The sequence below is a fragment of the Hydractinia symbiolongicarpus genome, chromosome 1, assembly GCF_029227915.1.
Source record: "Hydractinia symbiolongicarpus strain clone_291-10 chromosome 1, HSymV2.1, whole genome shotgun sequence".
Lineage (NCBI taxonomy): Eukaryota > Metazoa > Cnidaria > Hydrozoa > Anthoathecata > Hydractiniidae > Hydractinia > Hydractinia symbiolongicarpus.
The window spans coordinates 8,514,133-8,534,766 of record NC_079875.1 but is presented as its reverse complement, the minus strand read 5'-3'; the positions used below and the strand labels follow the sequence as shown (position 1 = coordinate 8,534,766).

Here is a 20,634-nt window from a genome sequence, read left to right as displayed (position 1 = left end):
TGACTAAAGTATTACTTACTTGCAAAAAGCTTATTCATTTCATATTGACTAAGTCATAACACAACTTTTTGCTGACCAAGTTTAGAAAAACTTTTACAAGGCAAGCATTGTTTGAAGTAACAGTAGAGGATAAACAATCCTACATGTAAAAAAAATTAACAACTGTACCCTTTGCATCCTCTTATTTTTAAGACATTCGATTGTTATTTTGTTAAAAATGAAGTAACGCGACGTCCTTATTTAAATTCTACAACAAAGAAAAAGATATAATGATACTTGTTTAAAAGAAGCATTGTTTGTAAGATGCACTTTATCAAGAGCATCCACAAGAATAACATAAACTTTTCGAGGAGTTACGTGCTTAAACAGCTGTTAAAAGTAACGCTACATATTTTATCTCTGAAAGAAGACATTCGTTATTCTAAAAGTGTTTATATCAGTTGATAGAAATAATTCAAAATCTTCATCAATGAAAAAAGAATGTCATGTAGTAAGAAAACATCAGTTTTTATAAACCTCTTGCAAGTCATTCCTGATTAAAATCGCACAATAACGCGAAAACATTTAAAACAATTAAATTCATAAATTTGTAAATTTGTTTTTATTTACAAAAGTTTTCAACAACAATAAGATTTGTGACTTTACAGAATTCTTCATCATTCTCATTTTGCATTGTAATGTTAAATCACAAAAGATATACTTTCCTTCTAATTAGCATTAAGTGATGTAATGATACACACGTGCAACAAATAAAGCAAAGATTTGAAAAACAAACGTACGAAACGACCATTGAATGATGCACTGATAAAAATATGTAATCTTCGTATGTAATGACAATTCGCAGTACTATCAATTAAATTGTGTTTAATAGAATCAAGTCTCGACACGCGATATCATAATCAATAGTTTTTAGCTAGTTCTTTTTCTTCTAAAATTTCTAGAGTTATATGAACCAGATTTAGTGTTTCTTTATATTGTTTTTTAAGGAAAGCTTGACAAATAGTTACATATCTAGAAAATCAAAATGCGATTGCATTTGGTTGTTCGCAGTTGTGGGCTTCTAAGCATAACCAAAAAAACTCTTGCTCAAATTTTGGTAACCTCACACTATACTTTAATTGATGCACGCAAATATGAAATCAAATTGTTGTAGTTGTTACTAATTACTTAAATTAATTTAAAAACAGCATATACTTTCAATAATTAAAAATTAAAATTGGATCTTTTTTACGTTCATCATCTGTGCTATTATCTTAGTTATCAACTAGTATATTTCAGAACTCGTCATCCGTGTTAAGTTGTACTAATTACTAATGGTCGTTTTTTCCTATACCACATTAACTCTTTTTTAGAGTGGTAGAATTACCACCTATCCCGTGTGGCAATTTAGCCACCCCGATCGGTTTATTTTCAATAACTGTTGTTCTGATGAGTTATACACTAGAAATTTTATCGCTTTTAATTTTTCTCTATTACAAGAAAACATGGAAGGTTTTATCGTGACAATGTAGGCTTAAGACCTTTAAAGGCTAGTTAATAATATGGTGGAGAAAAATTACTTTTATTGGTATTATTAAACAATAGTTAATCAACAATATTATTCAGGTTAAATTTTAATAAAGGGACCACCAATCTTACTAATTCAAAAAGAAATTGGTATATCGTCTCGCTTGATGCTATGTTGACTTATCGGCTAACAGGTGGTCAGGAATGAGAACAGATAAAAAGTTTTATTCTTTAAATAACGTTATAAATTATTCAAAAGTAATATTTTAGCTGTATATGCGTTTATTGAAAACTTTTTGCCTCATCGTTTACGCCTTTATTCAGTCTTGAAAACAAAATTTACGCAAGTATGAAACATGCTCAAAAATAATATTGGCCTATACCGGCGATAAAAATTAGTCACGCTGGAAGTTGGTAATTAGTGGGGTATGACGGCGTCACCGTAACTTCTGCACACTTAGACTGATCCTATCTGTAAAAAAGAAAAAATTGAACATTTTAATTACGTTATTGAATTCTGCATATGTCACCACTTCCCACATAACAACACAACGTTTATAATATTAGTTTAGCATTAATTACTTAAACACCTGAAAGCTATGTAGCCAATAATATATGTTGACTATCTCCGTCTCATTGCTACGTAGAAAATAATGATAATTACAAGAAGTAGGAGAACAATTTAATCAAGAAAGAATGAGTATTTGTTTATAACATGCCATAAAAAACTGGAAAATTATTGAATCCTGCTTAAACGTAAAAACTTCTTCTGTTTTGTTTTGTTTTGTTTTGTTTCACTTAAATAACTTTAATGACAGAATATCTTTCCTTTTCTTCCATATGTGCTCAAGTGAATGGTAAATTTTTTCCTCCGCTCTCTTCCTACTGGAATTAAAAAAGATCACGTTAGAAATATTAATCGCCACGAGGATTAAAAAGGTGCGATGGGTTGCCAGTACAAATTTAAAATTTACCACGCTTTTTCCATTACAATACTGGTACAGAAAGCTGCCTTTTAATCCATTCAAACTTTGAACAAGAAGCCGAAGTGGTTATCTCCATAGCACGCAGGAGACAACCTTCATCGCCAGGGCTTTTGTCCTGAACATCTCCCCTCAGAGTTAGATTTTGAATTTAACTAAATAAAATGAACAACCTTTTATTTTCAGTCAATACTCACAGTCACTATTCGCCTTAAGCATTAAAAAATTTTGTGTGCTCAATTGTTACGTAGAAGGGGTGGTCTATATTGGGTCCCTGAATTTATTTCGGAATGGACGGGTTGATGACCTTTTGTCAACAAATTCTTTGTTATCGCTTGTCAAAAATACACGGCCCTTCAAGCTCTATACGATAAAGGCAACAGGTATATACATCTTTGAAAATAGATCCGGTAATTTCAACAGATGCGTCGGGTTAACAAAAAAATGAATGCACTGCGAATATCATGAAAAAACATAAACTTTCTGTCTGTCCAATTTTTCTTTTCTGCGTAAGTGGACTTTTGCATGGACCTTATCGACTAATAGGATGAAAATAACGGTGGCCAGTTTTTAGTATTTGGCAATATTTAATATTCTGAAAGATTTCAGAGCTTAAAGTTAATGAGCTTAACAACTAGGTGAGTTCATAAATCCATATTATTAGAAACACGAGGAAGTAAAATCTACAACATTTGAAACTTTTGGCTTCCAATTTATTGGATATCTGCAGCCACGATTAGCCATGCATAACACGAAGCAACAAATACAACGATAATGATACTGTTCGAAAATCTAAACTAGAACTAAGTAAAAAAAACTAATTTTAAACGTGTTATGAATTACTATTCAATTACTATTTATAAAAGTACACTTTTCTTGTACCGACTGCGGGAAACACGCACAATCTCTTTGTAAATAGGGAACGTTTCCAATTCAACGCTTTCACTTAAAAATTTCCATAGCGTAATTTAGTAAATAGGCCTTGTTTATTAAAAGTCTGCTGCGAAATAGAAAATTTATTGATGTTGTCTTTAGTCACCAACATTGCATTATTAGTAACATGGTATGCAGCGTCTTTGACCAAAATCATATTTTACTCAATTATACGACTTCATACATAATAGCTGCTCTCTGATGTATGAAGCATTAAGTAATAAGTGATTTGATCATAGACGTACAAACGCACGAAACTCAATTTTAAAGGAAATTCGTGATTTTTGGAACGAGATTTGGGCTAGCGCCATGTCAAAAGAAGTTTATTATTATATTTTCAGACTTGCAAGGGTATTGCAAATTGTTAACAAGCTCTTAAGGATATAGTCCAAAGTTTTATTCCTGTGTGCAAAAATTTTGGAATAATTAGGGATAATTATTAATAGCCTGGAATTGTTGCTGCACCATATAAATTCCTTGTGGGTACGTAACTATCCACGTTTTTTCATAGTCCTCCACATTTTAGCATAGCATCGGAATGAACTTACTTAGTTACTTAAACAGGAATTTTTCATGGACGCTATTTTTTTCAATAAAACACAATTGTTCTTGTGATATGCGCACACATTTCCTTAATTTACTTCCACAGTTTTAATAGTACTGTAAAACATTGCATATTTTCCTTTTCAATTGCTAAGGATACCCAGGGCTGGCATGGAAAAATAATTCAACCTTCTCAATTATTTCTGTTACATCCAGCACCTCGTAACAATCTTAATTAACTAAAAACGATGAGCAAACACTTTTTTTTATTATTGCAAGACGTGATATTAAAGTTATAATTACAAACAAAGACGTGTACAGTGGGATTTTTGTTTACATTCCTTAGTAGATAAGCCTTTCCCTGGTAAATGGGTCTTCATTACTTATATGCATCCGTTGTCAAGAAACCAAAAACTAGTAGCTTGAATTGTGGTAAATGTAAGCGACGACTTTAACATATTCTACTGGGATGTGTTATAAAAAAGTTATTTTCACTGCTAAAATGTTTGCAAGAAAATGCCAACATTTAATTAATGTAAATTAGAATTATACTACAAGGCCGCTACAAGGCTAAACTCAGTACTTATTACGAAACCTGCTGTTGCTCAAAATTGACAAGCATTTTACAATCTTTAAAGTATTTGTTTTTAATTTACAATGGTGTTTCTCTGACAACATTACACCCCATTCTCAACTGTAACGGAATGTAGGAATGTTATGGTTGACAATACATCTACGTTAGGCAACGGTAATTATTTTGCCTAATTAAGGCAAGTTTTGATTCAAGAAACAGCCACCAGTAGTATTTATTGCAAATGTTTTTGCAACTTTTACTTAACAAGGCATTTTTGGAGACTTGTCCTCTTGCAACTATAAGATACCAATCTGGGTTAAAAATTATTTCATCATAAATATAAAGAAAATAAAGCGCAGGGTAATTCACATAAGCTTAGTAAGATACACTCCTCATATCACTTTTTAGCAACGTATAAATATAGAGGTTACATGCTTGCGCACATAGGGTTTGTATAGATCTCCTTAAAGTCCTTATATTCTTGTCGTAACTGAAGTTGTGTCACTCGGTTTCTACTCCGCTTGTTTTAATTTTAACTTTCATATCATAGGAAATATAACTGAGCCGGTTTATTTCTATAATAGCAATTCGTCGCATCGTTATGTAATGTGCATTGTCATGTCACAGTGGCAACGCCAGACAAATTTCCTAGCAAACAAGTTATTTCCTATCACTGTGTAAACATCATAACATAATAAATAAAAAATGATTCCACGAAAGAGTTTATTTTGTTAGAAAACTGAAAGAAATTAACAAGAAGAGGAAGTTTAAAAGTTAAGAATTCAGATTAACATGGATTGATGTTTTTAAAATGTCGTACATCTGCCTTATAAACTATGGCTACTAAAAATAAGAAAACAAAGAGTAAATACTGAAAAATAATAATGCTAACTAGATTATTTTCAGCAAAATTTAATATTAAGCACGTTGGACGTTCAGACGTGAATGTACAAATTAATATCCATTTACAGTTTTTTATCCAGACCGTACACATTAACTTATTAATTAGAAAGGTCTACATTGAGATTTAAATGTTGATTCAAGCAAAACTTATTCCTATCAAAGGTTCAGTACTGAACGGGTCAACAAAATTGTGTATAAAAGTTATAAAGTTAGTTAAAAGTTTTGACATTCTAGATTATGTTTTCGTCTAAAAAACGTGATACTGTGTAATAATGTCTGTTACTTATTGCTTTTACATTTAATTCACCGAGTTAAAATTAACATACTGCTAACTCCAGGGTACACAAAATTACTAAAAATGTTTCTGTATTCCTTTCGCTACTTAAGGTTGTCAATAGGCGTACTTGAGCTTCCTTGAAGTATCCACCTGTTTAAAGTGTAAGCCTGTACTGCTTCAAAAAAAGTGACGAGGTCAAGATTTTTTGCCAAATATTTTACTAAAATACAAAATATTCCACTAATTTAAGCTTCTAACTGGAATGCAGCAAAGCATGTACGCCTGATCCCTTATTGGTAAAAAGGGTACAAATTATTTCATCAGCTGCATATGTTTTTTGTTTGTATGTTTTCCTTTTTTTATAATAATGGTCTTTCTTTTCTGTAATTGAAAGAAAATTATAAGGACAAAGGGATCTTAGCAAATGTATAATTTTTGTGGTTTTAGCTTAAAACGCGCAGTCATCTTAAAAATTTCATCCTCTAATTTTAAAAATTCACTGGAGTTTCAACAAATAATGCTTTATCATTCTTCCGTGGCTAAGGAACAGTACGTGAAAACAAAACTAAGTATTTCTGTTCTTGAGATAAGAGATTATTGGAATAATGACCAATTAAAATAAAATTCCCAGCTAACTTTCTACGTCAATAAGTTTTGACTCATTCACTAGTTTTTTGCTATAAAAGTGGTTCACCAACCAATGGTTCAGCCATAAATCACTCAGAACAAATCAGAAAGGTAATACAACGGTTTCAAACGAACTATATCGTTATTAAATAGCTTAATAAAGGCAATTAACATTACTGCCTTCTTTTAGCTTAACAGTACTGCTCCTTGTTGGCAACCCTCACAGAACATTTTAATGCAAATATGGACAAAATTTGGAACTGTATATTCATTGCCTTGTTTGCAGCAGTTTCAGGTAAATGATTTATATAATATTTTATTATTTTCTGTTGATTATATTAATTTATACTGAATTCACTCATCTTTTGCTTCTTTTAATTATTAGTTACAGGCATGTCGCACCATATGACAACCACAATGACTCCAATGCAACCTCTTAACTGCACCAACATTCCTGAAGTTCCAATAAAGCCGTCTGATGGGAACATTACTGTTGTGTTGGCACTTGCAAATGATAACATCATTGTTTGCAATACCATTATTCCATGTAAGTAAAGAAGGATTTCCTGCGTACACTATACGTAACTAATCTGCATTATAAAGGTTATGTAGTGTTATAAAAGAACATGTCTTTAGAACGTAAGTTTAATTTTTATTTTAGTTCTGAACCGTTTTAATGCAAATCTAAAGTTAACTGGTGTGTACCAACAAATCGATCAAGTAATGGATTTGATGAAATACTTACAAATGAGAATAGAAATCATCAACAGAAGACTTGACTGTGGACTTGTGATAAGTGTAGAAGAAGCTAGAAGTTTGAAAAAAATGTTGCATAATGACCAAGTATCAAAAAGAGTATTATACGGTGTAAAAATGCGACTTACCGACATTAAAGGACGTTTACAAAAATATTAATTAAATAAAGAAAATTGTTCGCTATCAGCGTGTTTTTTCAACAGAAAATGTTGTATAATTTTTTTTCTCAAAATACAATGCTAACCACACTTTTTAGTATTTGTTATGGATTAAAATGAACCAAATTGTTTTCTGCAAATGTCGTCGTTTTTCATTTCTAAAAAATTTGGAAAAAGCGATAATGTAACTAAAAAATTTTATTTCTGCAATAAAAGTGCATTTTCAGAATAGTACTTAAAAACTAGTAGTTAACAGGTGAAAAAATCCACGGTGTTGCCCGTCCTTTATATATCCCATTTTGTGTTTTCGAAAGAGACAGATAAACAAACAGACAACAGCTATTATTATAGGAAAGATGTGATAGTACTTTTGTTTATTACCTTTTGCACATACTCGTCTATAAAAGCTAGTTTACATTAAAAATTTCTGGCTGCGGCACTTTGGCAGCATTGGGAGTGGGACGACTTAAATTTCAAAATCTTTGTGGCAAGCATATTTTTCACTCACAACTCAAAATGCTTAAGCGGTTGTCGTTGGGTATTTTGGAAACTGAGCATATTAGGTGGAGCTGCGTTCATGTACGCTTTTACAAGGACCACCTTTAATTTATAATTTGTGCGCCTTTTGAAATAATGGGCATGGTATTTTTGACAATAATAAAGATGATAAAAAAAACTAAGAAAATGAAACATCAAACTAACCATGTTTTAAAAATTATTTTGGTTATCATCAAATCATCAATAGGCTACCATTGCTTCCTTAATGAAAGATCTGTCTTTAAAGTTTTTATTTTTTATATTTGATAGTGCCAATTTAAGAAACAATTTCTAAACCTTGTATACCTGCCCACGCTCTCCTTCATTTTATGATAAACTAATGATTATAAAAACATATAATATAATTAATTATAAATAATGGGCATAAGGTTATGTGACGAAATAGCATTTGTTTTAAATTACAGTGCATTTTTCTTCAGTTTATCATACTTTCAGAGAAGTATCTTATGAATTCTGGAAAGAGTTTTACAAAAAGTTTATTCAAAAATATATCTGAATAATACATATCTATCATATACCAGTATGGCATCACTGTCAAATTAAATCCCTAAATTAAAGGTATCTTATCAAGGTGATGTATACCTTTGTCATACGGCAACTCCACATTTTGTTTATAAGGGATGTTAAGGCTGTACAAAATATCGGTGCAAAAAAGGCTATAATTTTTCGTAGGATTTTCCGAACTGTTACAACTACTCTTACTCTAAGCAATTTTTTCACGGCGGGTAAAAACGGTCCAAGAAATGCTTATCAAAAGCGTCCGCGTTTTTCGGCCCGTAGGTTTTTAAAAACGGTCGAGGACCGTAAGTATTATATCTTTGGTACATGGTACCATACTTTTATCTGGTATGTGTTTTAAACGTGTCTGATGGTTTTACGAGCGCTAGAATTTGAAAGTCGAATAAATTTTCTTTCGATCGAATATAAACATGCTTATGTTGAACATCGTGGAATGTCTTTTTAGCTGTCTTGAAATAGTGCCTCTTTCAATTTTACCCTTCCAGTAACAAACTTTGTTGGGTATAGAATAGTATTAAATGGTATTATTTTTCTATTTGAAGGCATTAAAACGCAAGTTGTAAGACGAATCTTCAATTCTGTTGTTTTACATTTTTTAATTTTGAAGTTTTTTTGGTAAATAAAAGCAACGGAAGTATGGGAAAATTGTAGTAAGCTACGTATGGCAGTCTCAGGAATTAAGAAATGGCGGCCATTTTTAAATTGTTTCTTTTTTATTATATTCTGTAAACTAAGGTGTGTTAATGGTCTATCTGGCTATGTCCTATGAGTATAAGTATATTTTAGGTCTCATATAGCCGACTTCTCAATTTTTCACAATATATACAAGAAACCCATCCATATAAAAAAAATTAAAACTTGTCTTTAAAGCTAGCTAGCTAGCTAAATATTTTGTGGATGTGTTGTCCCATTGTATAGCTATAGCTAGCTATGCTTTATTCTGACTAAATTTTCTCATGTATTAATTTTTTCGCAAGTTTTCATTCATCCACAAGTAACAAGGAAAAATTTAGGGTTTTTAGGCAAAATAGATGCGTTAAACCGTAGCTAGCTAGAGTTCTGTGTATAGATGAGCGAATGTTTACAAAGTTCTGTATATGTACGCGCATTCTTACAGCCAATAAAAGAAGGACCACATAAGAAAAACTATTTCCACTAATTTATATATTTAAGGAATAAACGATCTAAAAGGAGCTGGAATTGGAATACCGTTTTTTTTAATTAAGAAAAGAAAAATGTTTTTTCCCTATAAATAACGAACTTGTGTTTATATATATATACGTTTATTCTTATTTTTTTTAAAACATTCCAAGACATAAAAATTCATTTCTTTGTGTCATTCGCCAAAATAAATTCCGTTAAAATAAACATTTTTTTGTATTCGCCAAATTAAATCCTCGCCAAATTTTATAAAATTTATCATTCGCAAAATTAAATCCCCGCCAAGTATTCCATTTTGGTCATTCACCATTAAGGGATCGTCCACAAATTTCGTCCCATTAACGAGACGCTATAAGACGAAAAAGTTAAAAAAAATTCGTCTCGTTTTGTTCTTAATTGAAATTGAGACGATTTAAAAATCGTCTCATAAATATCAGGAGACGATATTTTGTCAATTCGTCTCAGAATAAAAAAAGTGGAACAAAATATTTTAAGACGAATTGAGACGAATTGAGACGCTGCGGTAAAATCACGGAGACGAATTGAGACGAATTAAGACGCTGCGGTAAAATCACGGAGACGAATTGAGACGAATTAAGACGCTGCGGTAAAATCACGGAGACGAATTGAGACGAACTAAGACGACAGGGTTTCTTAAACACGAAAATTTATTTAAAAAGCTAGTGTTTTTTAAAGTGGTTTTAATGTATTCAGATATTTCAGATAGCGACAGCGACCTAGATTGGTTGTTTACGGACGATTCTTTGTCCGATGATGAAAATGAAGATTACATCAACGAAATTTTACAATGCGGTAAATATTTATTTTTATCTCGTCGTAAAATTTTCAGCAACGGTCTTGAAAACAAAAAAATATATAATTGCCCAATTTATCTTGTGATTTTTCCGTAGTCATGAGAAAAAAACTACTATAATTATAAAACTATATATTTTCTTTATTCGTAAATTTAAAGCTCGATGATGCAAAATCTTTAAAAGATTTGTTGTTTTTTTACCAACAACACACAAATATTCGAAAAACCTCACTATTTTAACTTTTCTCTTCGCACATGCCGGTGTGAGCATAAGAAGTAAATAATAGCAATTGAAGTTTGTTGCGATATTGCTTCTGAAAATTACGAAAAAAAACTATTTTTGCTTTATTATTTTTGTCAACTTGCACTGTTATATTAACTTAATGTATAATTATACTTATACAATTGATCATGGTGGGCTGCACATTGCAAAAAAAAAATTATTAACAATTTTATGTGACAGAAACGGCTTGTCAGAAGCAAATAATGTTCCGCAAAAAAACTGTGTGACGTGCGGTTGCATTACGTAAAATGATTTCAGACAAATTAGATAGCCGCTTGTTTAGACACTCAGTTGAGCAGCCTAGTGCCCATGGATTAAGATTTGAATCATTTTTTGTAAACTATCACAAAAAAAAATCAAATGGATAAACTTTTTTCCTTTAGCCTTCAATTTTGTCAATTCAATACGCGATTTGTTTTATAAAAACTGCGTTTTTAAGAGCGTTGAGGCTGAGATTTTGCCAATAATTAAGAACATATTAAAAACGTACTCAACCTGAATTCCTTCACAGATTATAAGAACAAAATAATGTATTCCAGTAATCTTTTTTTGTTTGCTTGAATTTTTTATATTTTGTGCTGGACTTAAACATATTATCTCATGTATATAAATACATAAATTTCAGAAACTTTGGGAAAAATATATCAATAAGAACAAATAGAGGCTAAATTCTGAAGTCGTGTTCTTACTATTAAGAACAAAATAAGAATAAAACAGACTGAAAGTCTCAAAAGTAAGAATAGCCAGCCTCAAGTCAGATTTTACTAAATAAACATTAATAAACTTGTTTAGTAATCACTCGCGTCATTATTTGCATTTATAGAATAGTCTTTTTCTTATTTTAGCTTCAAAAAAACGAGGCAGACCAGCGCTACACGAGCAACATCCGGGCTTGGTTCCATGTATCGCATCCTACATAAGTCAGAACTCGGCCGAGGCCCATTTGAGGCGCAGAGACAGTATTATGTACACAAATGGTGTAAGCTTAAAAGATATTGTCTCTCACATAAAAAGTACGCTCGGGTTAAATGTGAGTAAGAGCGCAGTGCATTACCTCATGAGACCGAGGAGAAAAAAAACCACTTCGAGCAAGCGTCACAAATCGTTGGTTGATGCACGTGTTCCGCCCAAGCGCAACACGGGAGAAAAAAAGATCCATGAAGATTTTCATTTTTCTTGCTCCCAAGTTAACTTGGTTAATGAGTTAGCGCAGTTATGCAATGAAAACACAATCTCCTTGTCAGTTGACAACAAAAACAAGGTGGATGTTGGTATTCCCGCCACGAGTAGACGTGCGCAAATCCGACGTTATCACATCGAAAATGAGGCTCCCATTTACAATGACCACGACTTCCCCTATCCGAATAGTAAATTAACCCCAGCAGGTTATCAACAATTAAAGGTGAGAATAACAAGATCACGCTCATTATCTCCAACCCGCCAGCCTTTAAAAATAAATAGAAAAAGGTCTTTGTCTGAAGGAAGCAGTTTTCTGGTCCTAAAATCAGAAAGAACCAAGGACAAAGTTGGTAGAAGCAAAATCAAATGGTCCCGTAAAGGTCCGCTTTTCATACATTTATATCCTTCACGTTTAGTAGAAGCCACCAACGTCATGCATGTAAACTATCTTCTTCATCTTTTGCAACAAGAAAAAAAAATTAAAAATGTTTATAACGTCGTTGCAATTGCAGATGGAGGCCCCGACTGGTCAACAAAAGCAGTAGTTAACCTGATGTCGTTGGGTTATTTGTGGTTGAATTTACGTTTAGATTGTTTGATCGTTCAATGTTACGCTCCGGGGCACTCCCGTTTTAATCCTATAGAAAGATGTTGGTCTTTCCTCACCCAGCAGCTGGTAGGAGTAACGCTTCCCGTTGAGGTTGATGGAAAAACACCTAATCCAAATGATTCTGAAAAATGGTTAAACGTCCTCGACAATGCTGCAACGGTTTGCTCAAAGTTTTGGAACAATAAAATATATGATGGTTTTCCAATAAAAGTAGAAACCTTCCTATCTACAAATCCGTTGCTGAAGGATATCAAGTGCGCGCACGATACTATCAAAAGATTTTGTGTTGCATCCAGAAAATCGATAAAATCATCTGTTGAATTTACAGAGCTACAACAGAAATACCGCTTTTTCGTGAAGCATTGTACGAGGAAAGCGTATCAAATTGAGTTTGTACGTTGTACTAGCACAGATTGTGACCATTGCTCATCCTTGCCACTTCGGAAGAACCAATTTTTAGACGTGATAAGAGAATTTGGAGGCACGTGTCCAACACCACAACATAGTGATTTTTTTGCAGGTCACTATAAAACGCTCATCGAGATGGTACAGTCACAACTATGCCGAAATATTTCTAGTGCATCGCGCATCATGCCCTGCCTTACAACAAAATATGATGTCTGCAATCATGGCTGCAGATACGCTTTTTTTTCAGAAGCAGACAAAACCCGACACATGAGGTTAATGGACCATTAATGGACATATTTGCTACTCGGGCTACTTAAGGCCAGTCCTTTTTTATTTCGGGGTCATTTTCAATATCTCAAGTTATGAAGAATCTGGCATAATTTATTGGGCACCATATTATATGTAAAGATTTTAAAATTTTTTTAAAAATTTTAACATTGCCGACCATGAAATCGATTTTGAGTCCAACAATCTGGCACAGGTAATCCACGAAACAAAAAGAAACACTGATTTGATACTGGGCCTGTGTCAGAAGTTGGACACAAAAGTAGACGCTATAAGCGCAAGAACTGCTGTGCTTGAGAGTTACATCATGAAAAAAAGAAACTTATACGAGGCTAAAAATAAAATTTACCAGGAACCATTGCCCTTGCCAGCAACAATTACCCAGCCACCGAATAGTTATGTTGAGATGCTGGAAAATAATTTTGATCCGCTACTTTTCTTGCCCACAGAACATGATGACATGGGCATGGAGACCACGCATGTTGAAGCACGGCCGCAAGTCGCAACTCCGCAAGCCACACCACCCGTTGGTAAAAAAAACCCGCTACGCAAAATTAACCCATGCTCCGCGTTAATTAAAAAAGAGCTGGGTAAGCGTTTCACCCTTGCCGAATTAGCAGGTGGCAGGTTGAATGGTGGCAAAAATAAAAACGTGTTGTCACCACGAAGAATGGGAATAATTTTGCAGAAGGCCAGGAAGGAGCATAAGGAGGAATTTGAAAATAATATAAAAAACAATTTAAATGAAATCATTAACTCAAAATGTCGAAAGGCAAGTCAGAAAATAAGGGACACCACGGATTGATAAAATAAATAGACGAAATTATTTAGGTCAATTCTCACGTTCCGAACTTTTTTTTTCTCGCATTCTATAAAAAACCTTAGGCACAGAAAGGTCAAAGTAAAAGTGTTTTTGCATACGTATTTAGCTACGTATTTATGGACTGGTTTCTTATAAAAAAAACGTGCATAACGTAAAATGTTGAGATGATTGATTTCCTAAAACCGTGGAAATTTCAGATAAAATTTTTTAGCTCCTTATTCTGACTTGTCTTCGTATTTTAAGTTTTTATTTTAATATTGTTTGAAAAAGAATTTGTTCTAATTTATTCCGCGCTTTTTTATTCTCGCACTTTTTTTATTCCCTTACAAAATAAAATGTCTTACAAAATAAATTTTAGATATTTCTAACTATGATTTATCATAGTTAATAGAAATATCTAAAATTTATTAACTCCCTATTTTAACTTTTCTTCGGGTATAGGTTCAGCATGTTTATGTTTCTCATAACATACTTAAAAAAAGAATCAAACTGATAAAAAAAACGACAACTCACTCGCACGTGTGCTCTGACCCTCTGAAACCAATGAATGAATCACGATTCGAACACAGAGCAGAAGATAAAAATTGTTACATTTTTCTTCTTGAAAAATTCGAAAAGGACGGTTTCTCTTAGCTCCCCAACATAACATTTAAATGTATTAAGTTAAAAAGAGCTAATATACTGAAATGTACGAACCATTACAGGCAGAATACACCTAAATACACCTAAATACACCTGAGAACAAACATCTTGACATAAATTTTGCTTTTATCCCTGATCTGTGTACTGGTTTCGTTTAGTTAATGAATACCATGTTAAGGCTATTTTCTACCTCAAGAAAATTTTCGGCGATTTTTGATTGGCTAATTTTAATGTTTTTCGATGATGTGACGTTTGCGGAGGAACGCCAGCCATTTCGAATATATCTCCCAGTAAAGACGAGCTATGTTTCGCATCTAACTATCTATATTTAATATCTATATATTCCTTCCTAACAACATATTTAAAGAATCCTAATCTTAAAGAATATTTATGGCTAAATTCAGTTTCAGATATACTTACCAGTAAATATCGAAAATAACTCAAGATTCCATCTGTCACGACCAATAATAATATTTTTTGTGAGATTTGTTTCGCTTTTCCACAACATAGTTCCAGCTTCGAACGACGAAGTTTGCTGTGATAAAATGTTGCCAAGTTTGATAAATATACAGACCGTAACATTCAACAATCGAACGAGTACAAACAATGTAGCTTAAGTTAATCAGTAGCTGTGCCACTGCTAGCCAGGAGACCCAGCGTAATTTTTCTTACCACCGGGAAATCGGAGTAGTTAAGGTGGGAAAATTACGCTGGGTCTCAAACGATTTTTCTGCGGCCAAAATCTGGCCGCGCTTTTTGATTGGCTAATTCTATTGTTCTCTGCTCACGTGATTATTATCGGGGAAAGCCCTTTTCATCCCGAATATTCCAGCGAGTGGTTTCACTCACCCTAACAAACATTAGTATTCTACAAAGTTTTTACCAAAGTAAGATTTGACCAAGCTTGGTAAACAACTCACAGATAAATTAAAATGTCCTCCGAAGCGATTAGTCACATTGTTCGATTTAAACTCGGGGTTTCCGCTGAGTCATTCGTTCGCGTCTAAGCTTTAGTTTGAGAGAAACTCATTTTATCAACTGAAGAAGAAAGCTTAGTTAACTAGGCTATGCCACTGCCGTTCCGCTAGAACAATGGAATAATTTCTTTTTCACGGAACAAAATCACGCTGGGTCTCCTGGCCAAGATTTTTAAAGTTTCGTGTTAAACTCACGGAAGTGTTCGAAAATATTTTTCAACTTTTGAGACGAATTTATTATAGCAGAGACGAATTGAGACGATTTGAGACGAATTAAGAAAATTCATAGACGAAATGAGACGATTCGGAGACGAATTTGTTTTTAAAATATGATATTCGGAGACGAATTTGTGACTATCAGGAGACGATATGAGACGAATTAAGACGGTTAAGACACTACAATGTTATCACAAAAAATCGTCTCGTATGAAAGAGTTAAGACGAACAAAACAAATTTACAAGACGATTTAAAATGAGCCGAATTTAGACGAAATTTGTGGACGATCCCTAAATACTCTCCAAAATTTATCCACTTAAGATAGTAAATAAAAATATCCTCTCTTTTTCATCTTCTTTTTCTAAAATGACAGATAATAACTTTTCTTTTCTATATATATATATAATATATATATTTATAATTACCTATGTTTTTAGATCATGTATAATGATGTCAGATTTAATTGATTCATATGCAGAGTTGGACGAAAAAAATATCCTCGTCATCAATTTAATAAAGTTTCACTTCGATACAATTTTAACATCTCTTAATCGAAAAATTCAAGCAAAACAAACTTTGTATAATCCCTTCAAAGTTGTCATTAATGAACGTGTCCATTCCGAAATATTTTTAGCTGTTTATAAAGCCATTCGCGACTTCCGCACAGCTTACGGTAGAGAATTGATTGTTAAGAAAGACAAAAGTGGTATCATTAAAGAAATTAGTATTATTTTTCACCATCTTGGGTCATTGAAATTCCATTTATCAAACTTGTCTAGCCTTGATATCAATAAAATATTCAAAAAGAAGTTTAAAAGCAATGCCGTCGGTGATATAATATGTGACGATGAAAAAAAATGTATTTTACATTACAAAGTGTCAACAAAGACATTAAATATAACTGCATCGTACAAAGTTGTCAATCAATATGGTATGGTATGTAGTTATTGACAGAATTGGATTTTTATCCTAGTTAAATGTTTTTATTTTGTTGTATTTCTATGCCATGCCTCCTAAAGGAAAGTCAAAGGCACAAAACATTAAGTTTTCCCAGTTAGGAAAATATACATCAAACAGAAAAAAAATCAACGATATGGATTTGAAAATTTCAAATCAGAGTAACCTAATTGAGGAAAAACAAAAACAATTAGCAGCATTGAGCAGTGAGATAACTTTGATTGAAAGGGATGTTGATAAGTTAAGAAATAGATTAGCTAGAAAAAGAAAACGTGTTAGACACCTAAACTATGAGTGTAGTAAGAATAGAGTGGACTCTGAAGTCAAATTTAGCATCAGCAAGGTAACAGCTGAGAGGCGTAGTAAATTCCCATCATCTAGTGATTTAAATAGATCAGCAAAAGATACACGTCGTCTGGAAACATTTGAAGCTTGTTCTGCCATTCACGGAGGGTCTAAGGAATCTGTTCAGCCGGTTATGTTTGGTATGATTGACACATTGTGTTCGAAAATCCCCTCAAAAATGTTTGCAAAAAGTTTATTGAATGCTAAATCATCTGTAGTAAAACAGATAAAGGAAACTACCATCAAAATAGCAAATGAAGAATTTTACAATTCAGAAGATAATAAACTACGTTCTCTCAATGTTTTTTACAGCCACAATGTCATGGGGAAAGCTAAATACATGGCAATTAGAAAGGCAAATAGAATTTCCCAGAATAAACAGAATTCAGTGGTTAATTATATTCAGTATCCTCATTTAGCAACCATTATCAATAACATTGATATAGGAACACTACATGACATACATCCAACTCTAACCTTTGGAGATGAAACAAAATCAGTTACAGGAAATTATAGATCGTGTGATGAATTTTTGTTACGATTGGCAAAATTCTATTTAAAAGTGAATCGTCAACGGAGTGACAAACTAAAAACATTCAATATGCTTGAAAAAAAAGATTTTGAATCTTTTCTGTTTGTATTTGCTCTTGGTGGGGATGGAGCTCCTATTTGTGGTATGTCATTTTTAGTCTCTTTTCTTAATGTTGGTAATCGGATATGCAGCAGCTCCGAAAACTTTTTAATTTTTGGTGGTGATACTGAGGAAAATTCTACTGTTGTACGCAATTATGTTCTCAAGTTGTTGTCGGACGTGAAGTTTTTGGAAAGTCAGGTTTTCACTGTTTATGTTGATGAAGTTGCCTACAAAGTTGAATTTTTATTGGGTGAATTACCTAACGATATGAAGATGTTGGCTTTTTTGGCTGGGGAACTAACAAATTCAGCCTACTACTTTTCAACGTTCGGAAATGTAAATAAAGATAATTCAGCCAAATTTGAATATACATACGGAACCAAGCAAAGTGACAAATGGATGCCCTTCAACTATCACAAACGCATAAGTGATGCCAAAAAGGTTGAAGGTAAAAAAAAAGAAATCGAAGTTAAATGCAAAGGAAATAGTGCAACGAAACGTAGTAACTTGACATCTTATATATCTAAAGTTTTGAAAGGTAGACAAGAAGAAGTCCCCTTGGTTGGCCATTATATTGATAAAGCAAAAGGCGAACCTCTTCATCTGAAGAACAATGTCGTCAAAGAGCACTTCATGAAGTTATTCAATCTATGTTTGGCAACTGCTCCATTGAATTCCTACAAAGCATTTAAAGATATACCTTCCTCACATGCTTTAATTAAATTTGTTAATTTTATACGTTCAGCAATGGGATGTAATTTTTTGTCGAAAAAAATTATCCGGTGGTTTAATGAAAGCAGTTCTAAGAATGAAAGTAGTTTCACTTTTCGTTTTCGTGGAAAGGAGAGTAAAGCCTTTCTTTGTCATTTCCCAGAATTAAATTTACTTATTTTAAATGAATTGAAGAGTGAACAAATGAAAATAAGGCTGCATCAAATCCATTTTCAGTTCATATGTTTGCGAAAAATTATTTCACTATCAGTACGTGTAGAGAATTTCAATTTGGAACTTTTAAAAGATTTAAAGAAGCAATGTAAACTACTTTTCAAGTCAAGCTGTTGGTATGATGTAAGCGTCTCACCCAGTTTATGGACTTTATGTAACTGCATACCTTTCCATGCTGAAAGTACTTTGCTGTGCTACGGTTTCGGAATTGGATGTAATAGTATGGAAGGGCGGGAGCAAAAGCACCAGATGATTGTAAAGTATTCTAACAATACCACTTTCCAATGTCGCTGGCCAAGAATTTTCCGTCACGAGTACATACAATTGTTGCATCTGAGAGAAAACGGTTACGATAAGTTGCACTATGTTTCAAGAGGATCTGATTACATACCAGAGAGAGATATGTGTTGTGAACATTGCTTGCTGCTTGTTAGAAATAACTTGAAATGCCAACTATGTGAGAGTGCTTTCATGAAAAAGGTTTTTTCTGATTTAGAAATTTAGACACCGTTTTTTGTTTAAAAGTTCAGTATGTTGATAGTTCGTGTTAGATGTATATTTTCCTTATTTCCTTATTCTGCTATATACTTTTTGTTTGCATAACATTTGCAATGTATATTTGTGAATCAGTGAGATAGTGTCTTTCGCAAGAGTATGAATATTAATTTTCCCAATTAGAAAGCTCAAAGAAATCAATTTTTTAATATAAATGTGTGTGAATTAATGTTTTGTCAGAACATTTGGTACATAAATGTTTACGACGTAATCATATAGAAAGTATGGTGACTATTACAGCATAAAATTTATAATATTTACATCAAAGAATATGTATTTTATACAAATATATTTTATTTTTATGAGCATGGCAATGCCAAATTTTCTCTTGCAAAAGAAAACAAATTCTAGATCATCATCATTTTTTTCTGTGAATAGATGTTATAAAACACTAGCTATATGATAGTTTATATTTTATTAAAAAAAAGTTTTCATAGTTCATATGTTTTATTTAAACAGAGTTGTTGTGTTATTATTTGCTTCATATTGAGATACAATGTGTCACAAAAGTAGTTTTTGTTGTTTGACTGTCCTGTGTGTTCTGGCAGCTAGCTAGCTGTGCTGCCTCCATCCCATCTTCTTTTTATTTTTTATTATATGCAATAATGAGTAACGGTAGCTACGAAAGCCATAAAATAACAATAATTTATCCATTTTTTACTCGTTATATACCAAATCAAAACTTTAAACACTTGCAGCAACCTTTCAGTGTGTTTAGCCAGGTAGCCATTTTTATTTTTCTACAAATCTCTCCATCGCGCTGCTGTTGTACCTGCTATTGTGAAAACGTAGGTTGCAATTGAAGGAGTGTCGAATTGCGGCGCAAACTCCATGTAACAATCCTTGACAAAATAGCCAGGCCGTTTGAAAAATACGAGTTAAGCATTTTCACACGGGAAATAGCCCGCCGTGTTTGGTATAAATTTATTATAGTACTCAAAAAAGGTGAGTTTGCAGGAAAGGTTTCAATAGTATGCAATCAATGAAGGAAAGATTTAATTAGCATACAATCAATAAGTAATCTTTAAATAATTACTCTGAGAATTGGATTTTGTTTAATCTAATTCAATTCTAAAACTTTTAAACCATTCTTTACAGGAAAAGTTTCAGAAAGGAAGCCTTGGTTTTCCTGCATACAATGCAATTCAAAATCTTCTTAGTATAACAACAACCAAATTTGGGCTCACTTAACCCTCTTGGATCCTCGTACAGATAATTTCTAAATATCTTTTGAACTAACAAAGTTTAAGGGTTGAAACTTGGTCACGTTTCCTGTATTTCGCATATTTTTGCTTGTAAAATTATTTTTGTCCTTAAACGACAAGAAATGCATTAGCTGGAAAATCAAGGATTTGAAGAATGATGACGTTAAATATATTTTAATATTTCTGTCAATTTTTGAAGGTAATTTAGGACAATGAGTATGCAATATTTCAGAACCATATTCTTCGCTTTAAAAGGT

The 20,634-nt window shown here is 32.7% G+C and overlaps 1 protein-coding gene across 1 annotated transcript; it reads left to right on the top strand.

Annotated features, from left to right (window-relative positions):
- Positions 1–9,816: 9,816 nt before the first annotated feature.
- LOC130636305 (uncharacterized) lies at positions 9,817–13,129 on the top strand. The gene is made up of 2 exons (XM_057445980.1): positions 9,817–10,311; positions 11,441–13,129. The coding sequence occupies exons 1-2, from the start codon at positions 10,203–10,205 to the stop codon at positions 13,078–13,080; spliced, it is 1,749 nt and encodes a 582-aa protein (XP_057301963.1). The 5' UTR covers positions 9,817–10,202; the 3' UTR covers positions 13,081–13,129.
- The last annotated feature ends 7,505 nt before the right edge of the window (positions 13,130–20,634 follow it).

Coding starts and splice junctions, on each gene's coding strand:
- LOC130636305 (XM_057445980.1), top strand. CDS start 10,203: ATGTATTCAGATATTTCAGATAGCGACAGCGACCTAGATTGGTTGTTT. Junction 10,312..11,440: donor CAACGAAATTTTACAATGCG/GTAAATATTTAT, acceptor TTCTTATTTTAG/CTTCAAAAAAACGAGGCAGA.